Source organism: Haemorhous mexicanus, chromosome 5, assembly GCF_027477595.1.
Source record: "Haemorhous mexicanus isolate bHaeMex1 chromosome 5, bHaeMex1.pri, whole genome shotgun sequence".
NCBI classification, from domain to species: domain Eukaryota; kingdom Metazoa; phylum Chordata; class Aves; order Passeriformes; family Fringillidae; genus Haemorhous; species Haemorhous mexicanus.
The window spans coordinates 74,056,437-74,075,199 of NC_082345.1; the positions used below are offsets into that span (position 1 = coordinate 74,056,437).

Sequence of the window (18,763 nt, forward strand, 5' to 3'; positions counted from 1 at the left end):
TTCATTAATGTTAACAGTTTTCTCTTAAAAATTGACATAATCTAATTTTCTTGCTGTTTTATTGGGAAGGTAGGAAGCTGACAGCAGGCTGGCAAAAGGAATTGCTCATCTGCACTAGAAAACAGAGAAAAAATATAATACAAACTGTGTGGGGGGGAAATGAGTCCTCAGTGTAAAGAGAAATTCTTGCTGAATCTCAAATCTGATTGCTGTTCAAAGTCTAATTGTGAAGTTGATGCCTGTAAATGGATCATCTTAAAGGCTGTAGCTGAATTTTTTGCCACAGTGCAAAATAGAAGGGGGTGGGGGGCAGCAAAATGCAGGATTTGGTGGCAAAAATACTCCTGTGAAGGGAATGAAGTGACAGGGGATGAGATGAAGTAGGGGGGGTGTGGATGGCACTGCAAATTCAGGTTCACAACACTGAGTTTGTGCGTGCTCCAAAGGTATTCAGCACCTTCCAAACCTAAATGGGGATGGATTGTGGGCATTTGAAGCTTGAAAATTGATGGGTTTGTCTCTACCTGAGCTATATTTGTTGTTGACCCTTGTAGAATAAAAGAGAGGGGAAAGTGGGACAAAGGAGAATGGCTTTAAGGTGGAGGAGGTTGGATTTAGATGAGGTTTAAAGAAGAAATTCTTGGCTGGAAGGGTGGGGAGGGGGTGGGCTGGAATTGCCAGAGCAGCTGGGGCTGCCCCTGCATCCCTGGTAGTGTCCCAGGCCAGGCTGGACATTGGGGCTGGAGCAGCCTGGGACACTGGGAGGTGTCCCTGCCATGGCAGGGGTGGCACTGGATGAGCTTTAAGGTCCTTTCCCACCCAAACCTGTGCATGGAAATAGAGCTGCTTCTCCAGTGCTTCAGTCTGAGGTACATCCACAGAGTGCTGTGTGCTAAAACTGAATCTTCCCCATCAAACAGGAAACAGACTTGCAGACAGAGGTGGAGGAGACTCCAGATCTGTTTAGAAACCTGTTTTTTTCCACATTTGCTGTGGACATCTATGTGAACATCCCCTGGAATCTTTGTGGTTTGGGAGCACCAGCTGAGCTCCTTGGGCCTGTGACTGCCTGTGGGACCTGCCATGGTGCCAGGAAAAGCATTTCACAGAATCCCAGAATGACCAGGTTGGGAGAGACCTTCAATGGCACAGAGTCCAGGCCAGCCCCAAGGGCTCAGCCAGAGCCTGGCACCCAGTGCCACATCCAGGCTGGTCAAACACCCCCAGGGGTGGGGACTGCACCCCCTCCCCGGGCAGCCATGGCAGAACTTTATCCCCCTTGCTGGAAAAGCTTTTTCCTGCTCTCCAGCCTGAATTTCCCCTGGCACAGCTCGGGGCTGTGTGCTCTGGGTGTGTCAGTGCTGCTGGGGACAGAGCCCAGCCCAGCTGAGCACAGGCACCTCTCAGGAGTGCAGAGAGGGATGGGGGCAGCCCTGAGTCTCCTTTGCTGCAGGCTGAGCACCCCCAGCTCCCTCAGGGGCTCCTCTCAGGGTTTGTGCTCCCAGCCCCTCTCCAGCCTCGCTGCCCCTCTGGCCCTGCCCAGTGTGCCAAGGGCCTTCCCGAGCTGAGGGGCAGAGCTGGCACAGCACTGAGGTGTGCCCTCCCCAGTGCCCAGAGCTGGCACAGCACTGAGGTGTGCCCTCCCCAGTGCCCAGAGCTGGCACAGCACTGAGGTGTGCCCTCCCCAGTGCCCAGAGCTGGCACAGCACTGAGGTGTGCCCTCCCCAGTGCCCAGAGCTGGCACAGCACTGAGGTGTGCCCTCCCCAGTGCCAGAGCTGGCACAGCACTGAGGTGTGCCCTCCCCAGCGCCAGGGCAGGGCAGAGTGACCTCCCTGCTCCTGCTGGCCACTCCATTCCTGACCTGGGCCAGGTGGCACTGGCCTCCTTGGCCACCAGGGCACACTGCTGGCTCGTGCCCAGCTGGCTGTGGACCTGCACCCCCAGGTCCCTTTGTGCCTGGCACTGCCCAGCCACACCATCCCCAGCCCGTGGCACTGCAGGGTTTGTTGTGGCCAAAGTGCAGGACTGGGCACTTGAACTGATTAAACTTCATTCCATTTCCTGTGGTTGTTCTCAGTTTGTGCTGATCTTCTTGGTCGGGGGACTGAGCAGACAAATCTGGTGTGCATTTCATCCACATCAAAGCTCTTTTTGTAAGAGTTTGGTGCAGATAAGCTGCCCACATTTGTGGGAACAGGAGTGATACACAGCATAAAGATTAACCTGTGTGTGATGTGTGTTCTCTGGTGGGATTGACAATGTTAAATCCTGGTTTGAGGCTGGGATGCTTTTGAGGCTGGAAAATAGCATTTTTACAGAGGGAGGTGAGTGGTTTCATAGTTCTGCAGCTGATCATGCCTGTGGCATTGCTGTGCTCCTGGAGTTATCTGTTGTGCCACATGATGAGTGGTACAATGGTGTTTGTTTTCTTTTGCTGCTGACTAGCTCAGTAAACATCATGTTCTCTCAGCTCCTAACAATAATAGAAGTGTATTAGCTTGTGGAGAAATGATAACTTATTTTCTGTCCTTTTACAGCATCTGCCTGTTGTTCTCTTGTGTTGTTTGAATGCTGGAGAGGTTCCTTTTTCTTCCTTTCCTCCCCAAATTAATGTATCACAGTGTGGGAGTAATTTTGGACAGAAGATGAGACTGGGTGGTAGTTGTTCATTGGGCACATGCACATCTGGGCCAGATCTATGGAAAGCATTGATTTGTAAAAGCACAAAGAGATATCCAACACTGCCTGCAGTGTGAAATAATTTCCTGCAGAGTGTGTGGAGTGTGCTGGTGTTAGATGTTGCTGGGACCAGATAAATTACATTGGTTTGTAGAGAAAAATTCCTTTTATCCCTGCAGAATGCATGGCATTTTTGAAGCTCTGTCTGTATTTCTGTGGTAAATACACACCACAGTTTTATATCTTATAAAAATGAGACACGGTGTGACTTCCTTCAAGAGGCACAGAACAGCTGGGACTGAAAGGGACCTTAAAACCCATCCAGTTCAATGGGCAGGGACACCTCCCAGTGTCCCAGGCTGCTCCAGCCCCAGTGTCCAGCCTGGCCTGGGACACTCCAGGGATGCAGGGGCAGCCCCAGCTGCTCTGGCAGTTCCAGCCCAGCCAGGAATTCCTCATTGCCCAGATCCCATCCATGCCTGCCCTCTGGCACTGGGAGCCATTCCCTGGCTCCTGTCCCTTCCCTTGTCCCCAGTCCCTCTGCAGCTCTCCTGGAGCCCCTTCAGGCCTTGGAATGCCAGGCTCTCCCTGGATCCTGCCCTTCTCCAGGTGAGCACCCCCAGCTCTCCCAGCCTGTCTTCTCAAAACTGAGAATTTTACTGAGAGAACCATTTCATTTTGCTCCTCAGAGGAAAATTCTGAGACTCTGAGGTCTTCGGGGGGAAAAAATGCTTCATTACCACAAGTGGGTTTTTCAGCTGCTTCTGAGAACTTAGTTGAGCATTTATAATAGCTTTGTAAATGAAAAATCTTGCCTTTCTCTTCACTAGAAAAGTGAATTACCCCTTAGCTTTTGATGGCTACAGTCTGTGCAGCTGCTTTAAGAGGACAGGTGAGAGTAAATCCAAACTTCTTCTGGGTTATGGCACTTTGTCCCTTCACCTGGGGTGCTGAGGCAGGAAGATTCTTGGAGAGCTTGGAGATCATTCAGTTTTTTGGAGAGGTGCAGCCTTGTAGAAGTGGTATGGCTGGCAGATATACATATACATATACATATATATATATATATACACACATATATATATATATACACATACACACACACACACACACACACACACACACACACACATATATATATATATAAAATATATATATATATATATATATATACACATATGTGAGTACTTTTTCCTGTGTATTTATCTTTGGAAATGAGCTTTTCCTGGCTTTCATGTGAGCTGTTGGAGGAAGCAGTTGAAGACTTTGGGTGTTTGCATAATGTCAGGGCTTCAGGACTCCTAAAAAAAATCTTTCCATCTCCTCCCTCTGCTCATTGGGTTGGATGCTGGAAATAGGAGATGAAAAATTCTTGTGACCTACAGATCAACTTCTACTCAAATGAATAGTCCCAAAGGACTTTTTTTATTAATCCCAGTGTAAATTCAGTGACCTCAGGGATATAACAAGGTTCATTTATTTTCTCCTGAGGAAAGTGCTGTACATCCCATGATAAAAACATTTCAGGATTGTGTCTGATCATCTTCTCCTCTATTCTGTCTTCCATCTGTGGGAGTGACTCCAGTGAATGAAGCATTTTGCTTTTGTGTAATCTGTATTTTTAACTCTGTAAAATCAGAAGTCTGTGAGATTTGGCTCAATGAATTTCTGTTTCACCATAGCATAAAAATGTCTGTCAGCAGACTCACAGCCAGTTGGAATTATTGTAATCCTGGTGAGCTCTTGCTAATGAGACAGGCATCTGTAGCCATCCAGCTGCCAAGTACAAATTCCAGGTATCTTACAGAGGAGGAGGATTCTCATTTGGAAAAAATCAAAATGAAAAAAAACCCAAGTGAAGTGCTCAGGAATCCCTCCTGGAAACCCCCACCGAGTTCATCATCTGCTACTCAGGATCTAAACTGATTTTCCTTCTGTTTGTCCTCTGTTTGGAATATTTTTCAGGGAGTTCTGAAATGCTGATATATATTTATCATTGTTTCATAATCCTGTCCTGTTTTGTGATTCCCCCTTCAAAGTTCTTCCTGCACAGTTCCTTTCCCAAACAATTTGGATCCTTACTGTTTGACAAACACTGTGTTGACTTTTCTTCCTCCTTGCAACACATTTTAATAGGACTAAAATAAGCAGAGATGCCCTTGGCTTACTTTTCTGCAGTGTTAGCAGGAGCATGGATAATCTCAAGAATATTAAGTATTCCTTGCTTTTCTCTTCTTTTTTTGTACAGAGCAAGAAAAAGAAATGGCTCCTGTACCATCAGACTTAGATGGGAAATTCAGGTGTACAAAGTTTCAAATTCCAAGTGATTAATCCAGACTCATAATGAGTGGAAATAACCAGATCTTAAACCCAAAACCTTACATTTCTAAAACTTACTGTGTTATTCAGTAAAATGAAGGGGAGAAAAACTCTCTGTTGCTTTTTTCCATTTGGGTCTCGGGTTTTGGTTTAAACTCTTACCCTGTCTGTAAGGAAATAATCTCCAGGTATTTAGGGCAAATTCAAGTGAGTGGAGGACTAAGGAAAAACCTGTTGGGGGAAGTTTGTTGTTGTGTGGAATTTTTTATCCTTTTTGGTGTAGGATGTGGTGCCTGGGACCATTATTTAGTGATGGCCTTGGCATTGCTGGGTTAATGGTTGGACTCCATGATTTTAGAGGTCTTTTCCAACCTTAATATTTCTGTGATGTTTTGAAGCAGAACAGATTGAAGGACTGTAAATAAACACAAGATTTTTGGTCAGAATGTGAGTGTGGTGTTTTCAGTAGTGGTTGTTCCCACAGTATATTCCCAAACCAGGTAATTAAGTGTAGTGGTTTTAGTTTGTTAATTTGAGGTTTCATTACTTTTTAGATTTCTTAGTTAATGTACTAATTAGTGTGTTTGGTTTGGTGTTGGTTAATTAGCAATGTACTTATTTTTTGTTGTGAGATAGGGTTAGGAGAAAGGTATAGTAGGTTTAAAATTTTAAAAGGGCATAAAGAACAATTTACTAATAGTATCTAAAAGAAAGAGTAATAAGAATTCAAACAAAAGCAGGATGTTCCCAATACAGATGTTTATTCTGCATTCAACAGAGGCAGCTGGAAATCCTGGAATGTGGCAATTGCCTGAGCCTGAAATGTTGGTTCATCTTGGGTTAGCTGCTCTTTGAAGGGTGAGAGGAGACCAGAGCTGTGCATGCTCATTTATGATCTCAGTAGGAATCATCTGGTGGGATCTCCAAGGTTTCTGATTTCCAGCTGTCCTGGCTTTGTCCTTCTGCCACTTTTGGTATTTCTGAGATAAGAACTGCTGAGGCTTCTCAGTCTTCACAAACAGCTCTGCTTTGCTGGACAGATGTTTTTAGCAAGATGTGTTTTTCCTATAGACAGGACAAGCTAAATTCAAATGCAAGGACAAAAATACTGGGCAACACAATATAAATCTGCTTTAAAAAAATGGCTGGGGTTTGTTAGGAAGCCTGGGTTGGATGGGGATTTGCTGGAGCAGTGGAATCCTCGTTGCATCCTCTGACATGAGTGATGTAGTCTTAGCTTTGGAGAGAGGTCTTCAGCTTTTGTAACCAACTGCTGGCACTGCAGATGGATTCTGTGGCAAATCCAGAATTGTGAAATTGAATTTGGTTTGATTCAAACTACCAACTTTCCTAGTCTGTGCTCTGGCCAGTTTGCTTCTGCTGCTGCCTTGTCTGTCTCCGTGCAGGATCTCCTGCGATCTGTGCCACAGGTCAGACAGGATGGATGTTTTCATTAACTGCTGGGACAGGCAGCTCCAAACTCAAACTAAATGTCAATTCCTGAGCTGGATATTCCTTGTGTCCAGTGTAGCCATGCTGAAGAACATTCTTCCAGCAGAAATAAGCAGTTCTTCATAAAGAAAATGGATTTATCTGCAAGGGCGCTTAACAGAGGATGACTTTCTGCCAGCCTTGCATGTGATTTTCATTTTAGAGTCATGGAATGGTTTGGATTGGAAGGGACTTGAAGATGGTCATGGGCAGGGAGCCTTTCACTAAAATTTGTGTTTTCTGGGCCCTGAGCAACCTTTTCCAGTGTTCCTTCTTCTCAGAGCCTTTTTAAAGAGCTTTGGCTAAAATATAATTTAATTTTGTTTTGTGAAAAGCTGATTTAAGATACAGTTAAAAGTTTGGGAGTAGAATATTAATGTAATGGCATGAGAAAGGATTCCTGTTTCTGTAGCTACCATGCAGCATGGAACATGAAATGCAATGAGTTTTATGCTTTGGAAGAAGCTGCTTTGAGGGGACACTCGTGGGGGGCTGTGGCTTCTTCAGGAGGGGCAGCTCTGATCTCTGCTCTCTGTGACAGGGACAGGTCCTGAGGGATTTTATTTCAGTTATGTGCAGGTGCTTTAGAGGTACCTGGGGCTGTATCAGGGGAGGTTGAGGTTGGTTATCAGGAAAAGGTTCTTGCTGCTCTTTCTGGGATTTTTATCCTCTCAAAGGGAGAAAGAGAAGATTGCATTGATTCTTGAATAGAAATCTGGAGTGATATCAAGAAGCTTTGAGCTATGTCCAGTTTCACAAAATCTTCAACAGTTTTGTTGCAATCTCAAACTTAATTGTTTTCAATAAAAAGAATCTTACTACCATGATGTTAGAGGTTAAAATAATTGAGGGTGGGGGAAATAGGGTCATGGGGCCTTTTCTTGTTGTATTGGTGTATGTTTGAACACTGACTGGTGGAAGACCTGGAGAGGTTTGTGATGGATTTCTGTGTCCCTGTGACATCCCTTACCTTTGGCAGGTAAGTTACAGGAACTGCAACATTGCCCAAGTTGCACTGATTCCCGAGACTAAAGTTAGGATTTTTTCCTTATAGCTCTTCATAAATAATGAATCAAGAAATATTTCAGATGTTACATTGTGCCTGTATTAATGACTGTCTGGCAATGTGATAACCAACAGAGAACTTTCCCTGAAAAGGAAAAAGAAAACCTCTGAAGGTGTGGGAATCAGAAAAATAGAAACTTCCACAGACACGGAAGGGTTTGATTTGCAGCCTTGGGACAAGCTGATGTAAAAATACAATACACAGATATTAAGCAGGAAAATAATAAACTTATGTTTCTATAGTTGTAAATAAGAATATGCCTTAAATAAGGGAGAAACTGTTTTGATAAGACAGTGAAAAGTTTAGGGGTCTGGTTGTATAGAGTGTAGGGGTGTGGTTGTATAGAATAAGCTGAGAGTTTATGAATTGTAATATAATTATATTTGTGCATGTGTGACAGAAGCCTATTGGACAAAAGTATCTGCAGTACAGCAGAAGTAAGTATAGGTGATAGGTTAGAAAAGCAAAATAAACCCTGTAGCAACTGTTTATTGGTTTAGAAAGTTCTATATTGCCTAGTAACAAAGAAACTTGTGACTGCTCTTGAGCTATGGCCGACTGCTTGCTCCTTGAAAATCTCACAGCCTCTGAGGCTGTTGTTTCTCTGAGCAGTAAATCATTCTCAGCCCCAAAACAGTCCCATCCTGTGGTGGTGCTCACAGGGGTCCCAGGACGAGGGAAGAGATGAGAATCTTGACTCCATGTTTCAGAAGGCTGATTTATTATTTTATTATATATATTATATTAAAAGAAAATTATATACTAAATCTGCACTAAAGAATAGAAGAAAGGATTTCATCAGAAGGCTAGAAAAGAATAGAAAGGAATGATAATAAAATCTTGTGACTGCTCACAGCCTTGGCACAGGTGGCTGTCATTGGTCATTAAGTAAAAACAATTTCACATGCTGGGTAAACAATTCTCCAAACCACATTCCAAAGCAGCAAAATATGGAGAAGATGAAGCTTCTCAGGAGAAAAGATGCTGGCAAAAGGATTTTTCAGAAAATATGTCTGTGACACCATCCCTTCATTACGAGTGGCAACAATAATAATATGAAGGGTTTGAAAACTGGCAGAGTAATAAACCACAGTATTGATGGGGTTTATTTTCTCACAGTGCATTGATCTCTGTTGTGATCTTATTGCAGGGGTTCCATGCTGTTGTCTCCTTATCACAAAAGTTTCACACCTTCTCAGTGTTTCTCGTGGGCAGCTCCTCAGAGCACTGACTCTGTTCTTCGCAGAGCAGCCAACTGACTCCAGTTCCCCTCTCACCCAACCACCCCACTCTTTTACAGCACTCTTCTTCTCATTGGTCACAGCTGTGGCCTGTTAAAGTCAGGCCTACTCCTAATCTTTGATAATTGGCCCAGCTGCAACTCCTTAGGGGTGAGATTGCTTTCTACACCATCTTTATTTTCCTATATTCTATCCCCCCACCTATCTCTACCAAATAAACCCCAAATAATTGTTGCCATCTTGGTGTCCCCAGGACTTTGTCCACCAGCGATGACGTGGAGGACCGGGAGAACGAGAAGGGGCGGCTGGAGGAGGCGTACGAGAAGTGCGACCGCGACCTGGACGAGCTGATCGTGCAGCACTACACGGAGCTGACCACGGCCATCCGCACCTACCAGAGCATCACCGAGCGCATCACCAACTCCCGCAACAAGATCAAGCAGGTGCCAGCCCTCAGGGCTCTGTCCTTGGCATGTGGGACATGGATTTCTGGAGCTAATATACATTGTGTCTTGGTTTGGAAAGCCAGGTGTCTGCTGAGGAAGGCAGGAGCCTCCCCTGATGTGGAAAATGCAAACCCCCTCCCTCTGAATTATTGTAATTTTGAAATTAAGGGGCTCTCAGGCAAAGATATGGGAGCAGGAATAACAGTTTTTTACGAGGAAAAGATATGGAAATGGGAAAGTTCTTTACTAGGAAAATTAATACAAATGCAATGGTACAAATAAAGAAACCAACCCAGTGGCAGAGTGAGAGCAGAAGCTGAGCCCTGTGTGTCAGGGTGGTGGCACAGTCCCATCCCAGGGGGGCTCAGGGTGGTGGCACAGTCCCATCCCAGGGGGCTCAGGGTGGTGGCACAGTCCCATCCCAGGGGGGCTCAGGGTGGTGGCACAGTCCCATCCCAGGGGGGCTCAGGGTGGTGGCACAGTCCCATCCCAGGGGGGCTCAGGGTGGTGGCACAGTCCCACCCCAGGGGGGCTCAGCCCTCCTGCAGTGCCAGCTGTGGTTCTGCTGGAGCAGGGATCCTGCACAAGGGGGGAGTTTTCCTCTGCAGCTCCAGGGCTGCTGGAGATGGGCCTGCTCTCCCTCTGGGAATGCAGGGCAGGAGAAAGCTGCTCCTCTGGCAATGCAGTGGGCAAAGGCTGCTGGGCTGTTCCCAGGGCAGATTGGATCCAGGTAGGAATGCTTGGCTCCTCCCCTGGGCGGAGCATCTCCCCATGGGATGGTGGAATTTGATCAGCCCTGCAGGGACACTCAGTGGCCATGGACAGCAGAGATCTCCTGGAGGGAGGGTTGGCTGTGGGAGAGATAAAGAAAACTGCCCCAGTGAACAGAGATAACTGCCCCAGGAACAGAGATAACTGCCCCACCTCTGACAGATGGGGATAGAACACACACTCCCACTAACATCTTTCAACCTAAGACAGATTGTTACAGTGACAATAACAGGGATAGTGCCTTGTGTACTTCACTGCACAGCAAACAATAAGCAAAGCCATCAAAGAAGGTTTTACTGTTCCAGAGAGAGGGGGAAATGTGGGAAATGGATTTGCAGAGAATTCCCAAAGCCTGACAGAGAGTTCACATTTATGCAAACTTTGAGATGAGAAATGCTGAGTTAGAAATGCTCTGGAATGGGACAGACATTGCTGAGAGAGAAATGGAACTGGAAACAAGTTCCAAAGGGTGCCCTTGCAAATCAGACTGGATCCTTTGGAGCAACAGAGCTGTGAAAGATGCACTGGAGTGGGACCCACCAGGGGGAATTTTAGAGGATTGGCTTGAAGGCATTTACAGCATGGTGTGGCTAAAGCTGGTAGGCCAAGAAACACAGTGTTTTGTAATTAAAAATAATTGTCTTCTGATTGTGAGGGGGTGAATGATAACATCTGTATTGTCTCATCCTTCACATGAGACTGAAAATGAAATAAAAATTTTTAAGATGCCTCTCAGCTGTCCCATCTCAGGGTCAGAAAAGAACACAATCTGACAAGTGTCAGCTCCATAGGCTGTGCTCCAGGTGCAAATCTCCTTTTTTTCCTGGCTGCTGTTGTTTTATTAGTGGTTTTGCTACCAGTAACCACCAGTGATGGAAGCTCCAACGTCCTGTTTTAGGCTTTTGTTTCTCTTTCTGTTTTTCCAGCTTCTCATCATCATTTTGAATGGAATGAAAATTGAGTTGAGAAAGTTTTGTTACCACTAAATTCCTGCTAAATTCCTACCTGGAGTACTGTGTCCAACCCTTTTGGAACAGGTTCAGAGGAGTCCCCAGAGCTGCTCCAGGACTGGAGCCCCTCTGCTCTGGAGCCAGGCTGGGAGAGCTGGGGGTGCTCACCTGGAGAAGGGAAGGCTCCAGGGAGAGCTTCCAGCACATTCCAGGGCTTGGAGGGGCTCCAGGAGAGCTGCAGAGGGACTGGGGACAAGGCCTGCAGGGACAGGAGCCAGGGAATGGCTCCCAGTGCCAGAGGGCAGGCATGGATGTGTGGTGGTGTTCACAGGGGTCCAAGGACAAAGGAAGGGATGAGAATCTTGACTCCATGTTTCAGAAGGCTGATTTATTATTTTATGATATATATTTATATTAAAAGAAAATGATATACTAAAACTATATTAAGAGAATAGAAGAAAAGATTTCATCAGAAGGCTAGCAAGGAAAGAAGAGGAATGGAATGATAATAAATTCTTGTGACTGACCAAGAGTCTGAGACAGCTGACTGTGATTGGCCATTAATTAGAAACAACCAACATGGACCAATCAAAGATCCCCTTTTGCATTCCACAGCAGCAGATAATTATTGTTTTTCCTTTCCTCAGGGGCTTCTCAGGAGAAAAATCCTGGCAAAGGGATTTTTCATAAAATATCATAGTGACATGGATGGGATCTTGGCAATGAGGAATTCCTGCCTGGGCTGGAACTAACAGAGCAGCTGGGGCTGCCCCTGCATCCCTGCAGTGTCCAAGGCCAGGCTGGACACTGGGGCTGGAGCAGCCTGGGACAGTGGGAGGTGTCCCTGCCATGGATGGGGTTGAAAGATGATTTTAAGTTCCTTTCAGCCCCACATCTTGGCATGACTCCAACTGTAAGCTCGGCCTGAATAGCAGTGACTCTGTCCCTGCAGGACCATCCATTCCCAGCACTGTCCCAGGCTGTGTCTGACTGGCAGCTTTTTCAGTAGGATCTCCCTGAGAACAGAAGTTGTTAAAAGTCAAACTGAGAGGTGGATGTGAAACACAAAGCTCTGCAGTGCCCCTGTTCATTTATTGTCTGGGCATGTTGCTCTCAGGTTTTTGAAGTCTCCAGGGCTGCTGAGCTCACACCTTTCCATCTCATCTTTTCATGTTTTGCTATCTTGGCCTTCAGCCACCTCTTGAATAGTCTGGGTGATTCATCATCTTGCTTTTTGCTCACAGAATATGAATTTTGATGCTATTTCCAAGCTCAGCTGTGTTGTGTGAATTCCCATGAACTCTATGTCCCCGAATCTTTCTGCATTTTGAGTGCTCACACTTTAGGGTATGGTGCCAGTAAATAACTCTGGGGACTTCTCTGAGCTGGTCTGTCCCTGCAGCAGCAGCAGAGTTCTTTGGGCTCCAATTTGCACTTCCTGTGCAGTTTGCTGTACCTAAACTTTGCAAAACAGGCAGCAAATTTTTTTTTTTTTTCTTACTTTAATTTGTTTCCTGGCTCTGTGGAAGTCTCAGCTTAAAACCCTTCCCAGGAGCGCTTTAGGAGCAGCAAATTTTTACCCTTGGTGGGTTACATACTGACCCTTCTGGCTTTGAAAATTCATTTAACATTTTCAAAGAAAATGAGAGCATTCTGCTGCTTTCCAAGGGTAAGAGTTCATTCCAGGATTTATGGACAAAGCTCAGCACTCTGAAAGCAGAGATCAATTCCACTAAATTTGAAATCAACTGTAGGCAGTGGCCTGGTTTCACACAGTGTGCAAAGCTTTGCAGAGGTCAGCACAAGCAGAGAGTGGTGTGACCTTTGGGTCCCACCTAGAAGAATGACTGTGAGGGTGAGGGACCTTTTGGTATTTAAGTTTGCTTATTGGTTTTGGTCAATATGTATTGAAGTGGTTTTGACCTGATCTCACAGGAGGCCCCAGATCTGGTTTGTCATCAATCTGTGTTACACTCCCAGGCTTGCTCTTTGTGTTCCCCTCTGTGCAAGGTGGGAGGTGTACAAGGGACAGATATTCCAGATCCTTCTGGGTCTTGGAATCTCTGCTGCTCTCAGTGACCCCGAGATGTGTCACCATGTCTCTTTTCCCAGCCCAGCAGTGGAAGAAGGAGTTAGGATTCTTCTGTTCTCATTCTCAAGGTTGTTTATTACTTCTCATCTATAACATTCTTTCCCTGTCCTGCTGAGGTCTGTCCAGCAGGTCAGACAGAGGCACTCTGCCTGCCCCGGGGCAGTGTTATCTTTTTATACTAAAAACTACCTGTGCATTATTTACCATAACTTCCCAACACCCATCACCTGTGTTAGACAGTGAGCTTCTTCCTTAAACCAATCCAAAAGTGCCACCATCACCCAGAACATGGAGGCCAAGAAGAAGAAAGAAGGACAGGGCACGCCCAAATTCCTCTATCTTGGGACCCCGAGCCCCCATTCTAAAACCCCAAAAATCTATTTTTCACCCCATGACAAACTAACTGTCATTCTACTTAAATTCTCTTGACTTGTAATTCTTCATCTAAAGGTGGTGATTTGCTCCATGGGTCAAAATCAAAGTCACAGGGGTCTTGGGTTCTGTGCCAAGGTCTCTGAGCCCCCTCCAGCAGGGGCTGGAGCCATCCAGGACAGCCAGAGGGATGTCCTGGGTTCTGACATCTGGGTATCTGCCTTTTCCAGTTAATTCTTGTGTGCACTCCTGGTGAGAAAGGTTTAGTTTTGGGTTTAGCTGCAGAGGTGTTGCCTCTGTAAAACTGAATTATGAAGCAGAACCAATTTGGGCTCCCAAGGGGAGGTTTTTTTTGAAGATCTGCCCTCCTCCCACTATCATGAGCTGGGTCTCTGTACGAATCACAAACAGGACAGGGCTGCTGGGAACATGCCCTGAGCTGTTTGATTTTCCAGCAGCAGCCTCATTCCATGGCTGTGACAATGGGAAGGTGCCAGCAGCTCCCATCCCAGGCAGCAGAGCAAGAGCTCAATGCTGCAGCTCACTGTAACAGGTTTTGCCCAGTCCCACAAAGCCAAAGCACACTGACAGTATTTATATCTGTACAGTATATATTCCATACTGACAGCAGTTCATCCACCCACTGCGAGCACACGGCCCTTTGGCTGGACACTGCCTGCTCATTTCAAACACAGCACCTGCTGGTGAGCCTGAGACACAATGCACAGAGCTCCTTTATTGACTGAGAGCTCCCTCATCTCTCACTGGATAAACTTTCCTGCAGCTCAGGGAGTTATTCCAGACCAGCATTAACACACAGACCATGGTTCTATTTGTCCTCACTTTTCTACTTCTGACATAATTTTCCTGCTGACCAATCTCATGGCCAGTGCTCAGCTCTGATCACAGTTCTGCTGGCTCTGAGGCTGCCTTTTGCAGCTTTCCCAAAACCCTCTGAGTTGATGGATTCCCACACCCAGATGTGGATGGAGTTGATCTTTCTTCCAAGGACAGGAGCAGGAATGTCTGGTGAGATTCCTCCTGGCCCCATGGTTGTTTTGCTGACCTAATTTGACTCTCTAGCTGCAGTCCACTGATGAAGCAGGGCCAGGCCAGTGAAACATTTCTAATTAATGTATTGAACAGGGATTAGATGTGAAATGATCTCAGTGTGTGTTTTAGTTTGCCTCTGCTTTTTATCATTCCTTGATGAGGGGTTTTTTTGTTGGCTAGGATTTTTCCATGCTTCTCTTTTCAGAAGGACATTTTGGAGTGCAGTTTTGAAATCTCAAACTCTCCTGCCTCTGGACAGAGGCTGTTTTATGGAGCTGGTTTTATTTACCAGTGTCTAGTATTGGTCCACTGATGTGTTTTTCACATAGATTTTTTTCTTAACTGTCTTCAGGTGAACAAGGTAGGAGAAAGTGCAGCTGAAGTGGGATTTGTGGAGTGCTTTAAAGGCTCATTATTTAAAAATAAATTGAAGGGCTCCTTCTGAGTGTCTCTCTTCATGTGTAATTCAGTGAGAGTTCAGCCTGAGAAAAGGTTGGGCCCCAAGTATTCATAACTTCTCACAAAACAAGAGTGGTGTGAAGGCAATGTGTGAAGCTGTGCTGCTAATTGCTTCCACATTCTAGTATGGATTGTTGATTTGCATTAAGCAGGAAAAGCTAGGTTACACTGACCTTACCAGGGAGAATCTGAAAGCAGGGAATGCTCTGAGTTGAGGGAATGGAGAAGGAAAACTCTTGGTGTTGCCTAAATGGAGAAAAATTAGAGATTTTGCCACTTGGATGATGGCATGAGGCTCAGAACCAAACTGCATGGCAGCACTAAAGGGTTTATAATGGCTTGATAAATAATGGAAGTGCTGATTTGAACTCATAAATGTTCTGATTAAAGCTTCTCTTCCAAAAAAAACCCTGGTATTGCTCAAGTTATTGGGAAAATGGTTTTACTCTTAGCTGGTCTTGTTTCAGAGAAAAAACACCAAACTTGAAGAAAGGAAGAGACTGCCAAAAGATTTAATAGGCAGATGGAAAATGTTTGCAGCAGGAAAATTAGTGGTGGCTTATTTGCTTCCTCAGAAAATTAGATTCTTGCTGTTTGCCAAAATACTGAATTGGTTTTTGGGAAAGGACTTTGGTTGTGGCTAAGAGGACCTGGGTTTCATTGCACTGTGGTACTTCAGTTAAATTTTCACTAGTGGTATAAAACTTGCATTAAAGAACATTTCAGTATGAGAGAAGTGCAGGTTTTAGGTTCTGTAAAGTTCTCCTCAGCCAAGGCAGCACGAAGGAAATCAGATTTGCTTTTACCCTGGTGATGTTTTTGGAATTCCTGATAAAGTAAATTTGGAATTCCTAACAAAATAAAAGTGGGGAGGGGCTGCTCTCAGTTGCAGGGGCAGATGTCATTAACTCTTGCTGTGCTGCTGCAGGTGAAGGAGAACCTGCTGTCCTGCAAGATGCTGCTGCACTGCAAACGGGACGAGCTGCGCAAGCTGTGGATCGAGGGCATCGAGCACAAGCACGTCCTGAACCTCCTGGATGAGATTGAGAACATCAAGCAGGTCCCTCAGAAGCTGGAGCAGTGCATGGCCAGCAAGCGCTACCTCAACGCCACCGACATGCTGGTACTCCTTTTTTGGCCCCCCTTTTTTGTCCCCTCTTTCTGTCCCCCCTCCATCCCCTTTTTGGTCCCCCCTTTCTGTCCCATCTCCATCCCCTTTTTGCCCCCTTCCCATCACCTTTTTTGGCCCCCCCCTTTTTGTCCTTCCCTTTTTGTTCCACTCCCATCCTCTTTTTGACCCCCCCTCCACCCCCTTTTTGGTCCTCCCTTTTTTGGCTCTCCTTTTTGTCCTCCCCTTTTTATCCCCCCTCCATCCCTTTTTTCCCTCTTTCCATCCCCTTTTTGCCCCTTTTTTGTCCCCTTTCTGTCCCCTTTTTGCCCCCTTTCCATCCCCCTTTTTTGTCCCCTTTCTGTCCCCTTTTTGCCCCCTTTTCCGTCCCCTTCCCCTCCCATCTCCTTCTTTTGCAGTCACATGCTTTATTTCAAAATTAATTTGCCAGACCCTGCCTGGATCATCATCTTTCTTAAAATCTTTACTAATTATTTCAAACCCATTTTTCTAATGGAAGGAACTGTCCTGTGTCCCTCCTTTCACCCCCAGAATGCCCTCACCACTTGGGTCATTATTCACAGGAGAGGTTCTTGCACAGTGTAGGTGGGTTTGCCTCATTGTCTGCATGAGAGGACAAAGGTTTAAGGTTTAGGTTGGGCATGAGGAGGAATTTCTTCACAGAAAGGGTGATCAGAGGTGGGAATGATGTGTCATGAGGGGTTTGGAGTCCCCACTCCTGGAGGTGGCCATGGGTGGGGATTGGCCATGGGTTGGATTTGATCATCTCAGACATCTTGTCCACCCTAATTGCTTTTGTGACTCTGTGATTCTTTTCCCAGGGCTCTTGATCCTTTCTCTTACTTCCAGCTCCTGGTTAATCTCTTTTTCTCCCCTCCTTCAAGTGTTTTTTCTCTTCACTTCCATCTCTTTTATTAGCTTGCCTTACAGTTCCAGTCTTGTCCAGTGCAGTAAAATCAGGGTGCCCCCCATGAAGGAATGATTGGCACCTGACTCCAGTGATTCAGAAGGCTGAACAATTGCTTTATTAAACTATATTATATGATATTATACTGCAGTGTATTAAAGACACCCTAGACTACAAAGAATACTAAAGAAAACTTGTGACTGTCTCCTGACAGAACACAGCTTTTTCCAATTGGCCAAGGAAACAAAACAATTCTCAGCTGAATCCAACTGACAAATCACTTCAGGTAAACAATCTTCCTAACACATTCCACATGTGCAAAACAACAGGAGCAGAAAATAGAGATAAGAAGTGTTTTTCTCTTCTTGTCTCTGTGCTTCTCCAGGAAAAACCTTTGAGAGAGAGAATTCTGTCTCTCTGTTCAGAGAATGTGAATGCCACAGTCCAGGAGTTTCCTGGACTTCTCCAATAACAATCTTTTTTCTAAACTTAACAAGCACATTTCCTGACCAGGCTCCAGTCCTTCCTTTCCTGGAACTGTCTTTAGGAATTAAAAACAAGAGAGGTGATTTTTCTCTTCTCACTCTGATGTGTGGAGTGCTCAGGCCAGTCCTGGCCTCTCCAGTAAAGACAGGTGGAGTTACTGGGTCCAGGCTAGTGGGGGATTACAGGGATGGTTTAGGAGCATCTCCCACGTGGAGAGAGGCTGAGAGAATCCTCAGGGAGATGTTCTTGATGGTTATTATTGTTTCATGGGAGGGTGCAATGGCAACAGAGCCAGACTCTCCTTTATGGTGCCCAGGGATGGGAGAAGAGCAATGGGCACAGCGTGAAACACAAGAAATAGTCTGACCCTACACCAGCCCTTTTTTACTGTAGGGATGGTTGAACACTTGAACAAGTTCAAGCTCCGTAGACCCAGAGAGGTTTTGGAGTCTCCCTGCGTGAAAATTTCCAAATCCAGACTGGACATGGCTCTAGGAGCTCGTGCTTGGGCAGGGAAGTGGATTTGATATTCTCCACAGGTCCTTTCCATCCTGAACCACAAAAAGTAGAGGCAAAGGTGCTACCTCTGTTTCTTACTCCCCTTTGCCAGACAGTGCCTTTAAGGCCAACATTTCATTGCTTTATTTTGTTGTTTTTTCCCCTTCACCGCCCTTTGTTGTCTCTCTTAGCTATGCCTCTTCACTTCTTTTAAATAAGTCATTACCCAACAAGAGTAAGAGCTGGAAATTGTCACCCTGAGCTTTAATTTCCTCCTTTTTGCTGTATCTTATTTCACTTTAAACACGACTTTGTAACTTTACCTTGTTCTTGGTGCTGGATTTCCCACAGCTGGATGCCACTCCCATCCCATGGCCTGTGGAACCCACCTGGTTTTTGTTGTGGCTGTCACATCCTCCTGTCTGGTTTCACTCTGCCATCACCTTCCTTTTGTTTTTCTGTTCCTCATCCTGTGCCAGCCCTGCTGTAGTCACAGGATCATGGAATAGTTTGGGTTGGAAGGGACCTGAAATGCCATCCAGTGTCACCCCTGCCATGGCAGGGACACCTCCCACTGTCCCAGGCTGCTCCAAGCCCTGTCCAGCCTGGCCTTGGGCAGCTCCAGAAATGGGAGAATCCAAGTGTGATGTTGCTCGGTATTTTCAATTGTCAGATGTGAAAAAGGAAGTGGAAATTGAGGGTGTGCAGTGTAGGTACCAAAATATGATACTCACAGTTGCCCCCACCAGTATGAGTTGAAATGTTGGTGCTTTTTTCACCAGTTTGCTTGGTTTTGGTTGTTT

The 18,763-nt window shown here is 45.7% G+C and overlaps 1 protein-coding gene across 2 annotated transcripts in view; it reads left to right on the forward strand.

Moving 5' to 3' along the window:
• Positions 1-18,763, forward strand: part of EXOC4 (exocyst complex component 4) — a 366,741-nt gene that overhangs the window by 11,170 nt on the left and 336,808 nt on the right. For both annotated transcript variants that reach the window (XM_059847577.1, XM_059847578.1), the window contains exons 2-3: positions 9,051-9,240; positions 15,869-16,063. In XM_059847577.1, coding sequence (XP_059703560.1) covers positions 9,051-9,240; positions 15,869-16,063 — 385 coding nt within the window. The remainder of the gene's footprint in view (positions 1-9,050; positions 9,241-15,868; positions 16,064-18,763) is intronic.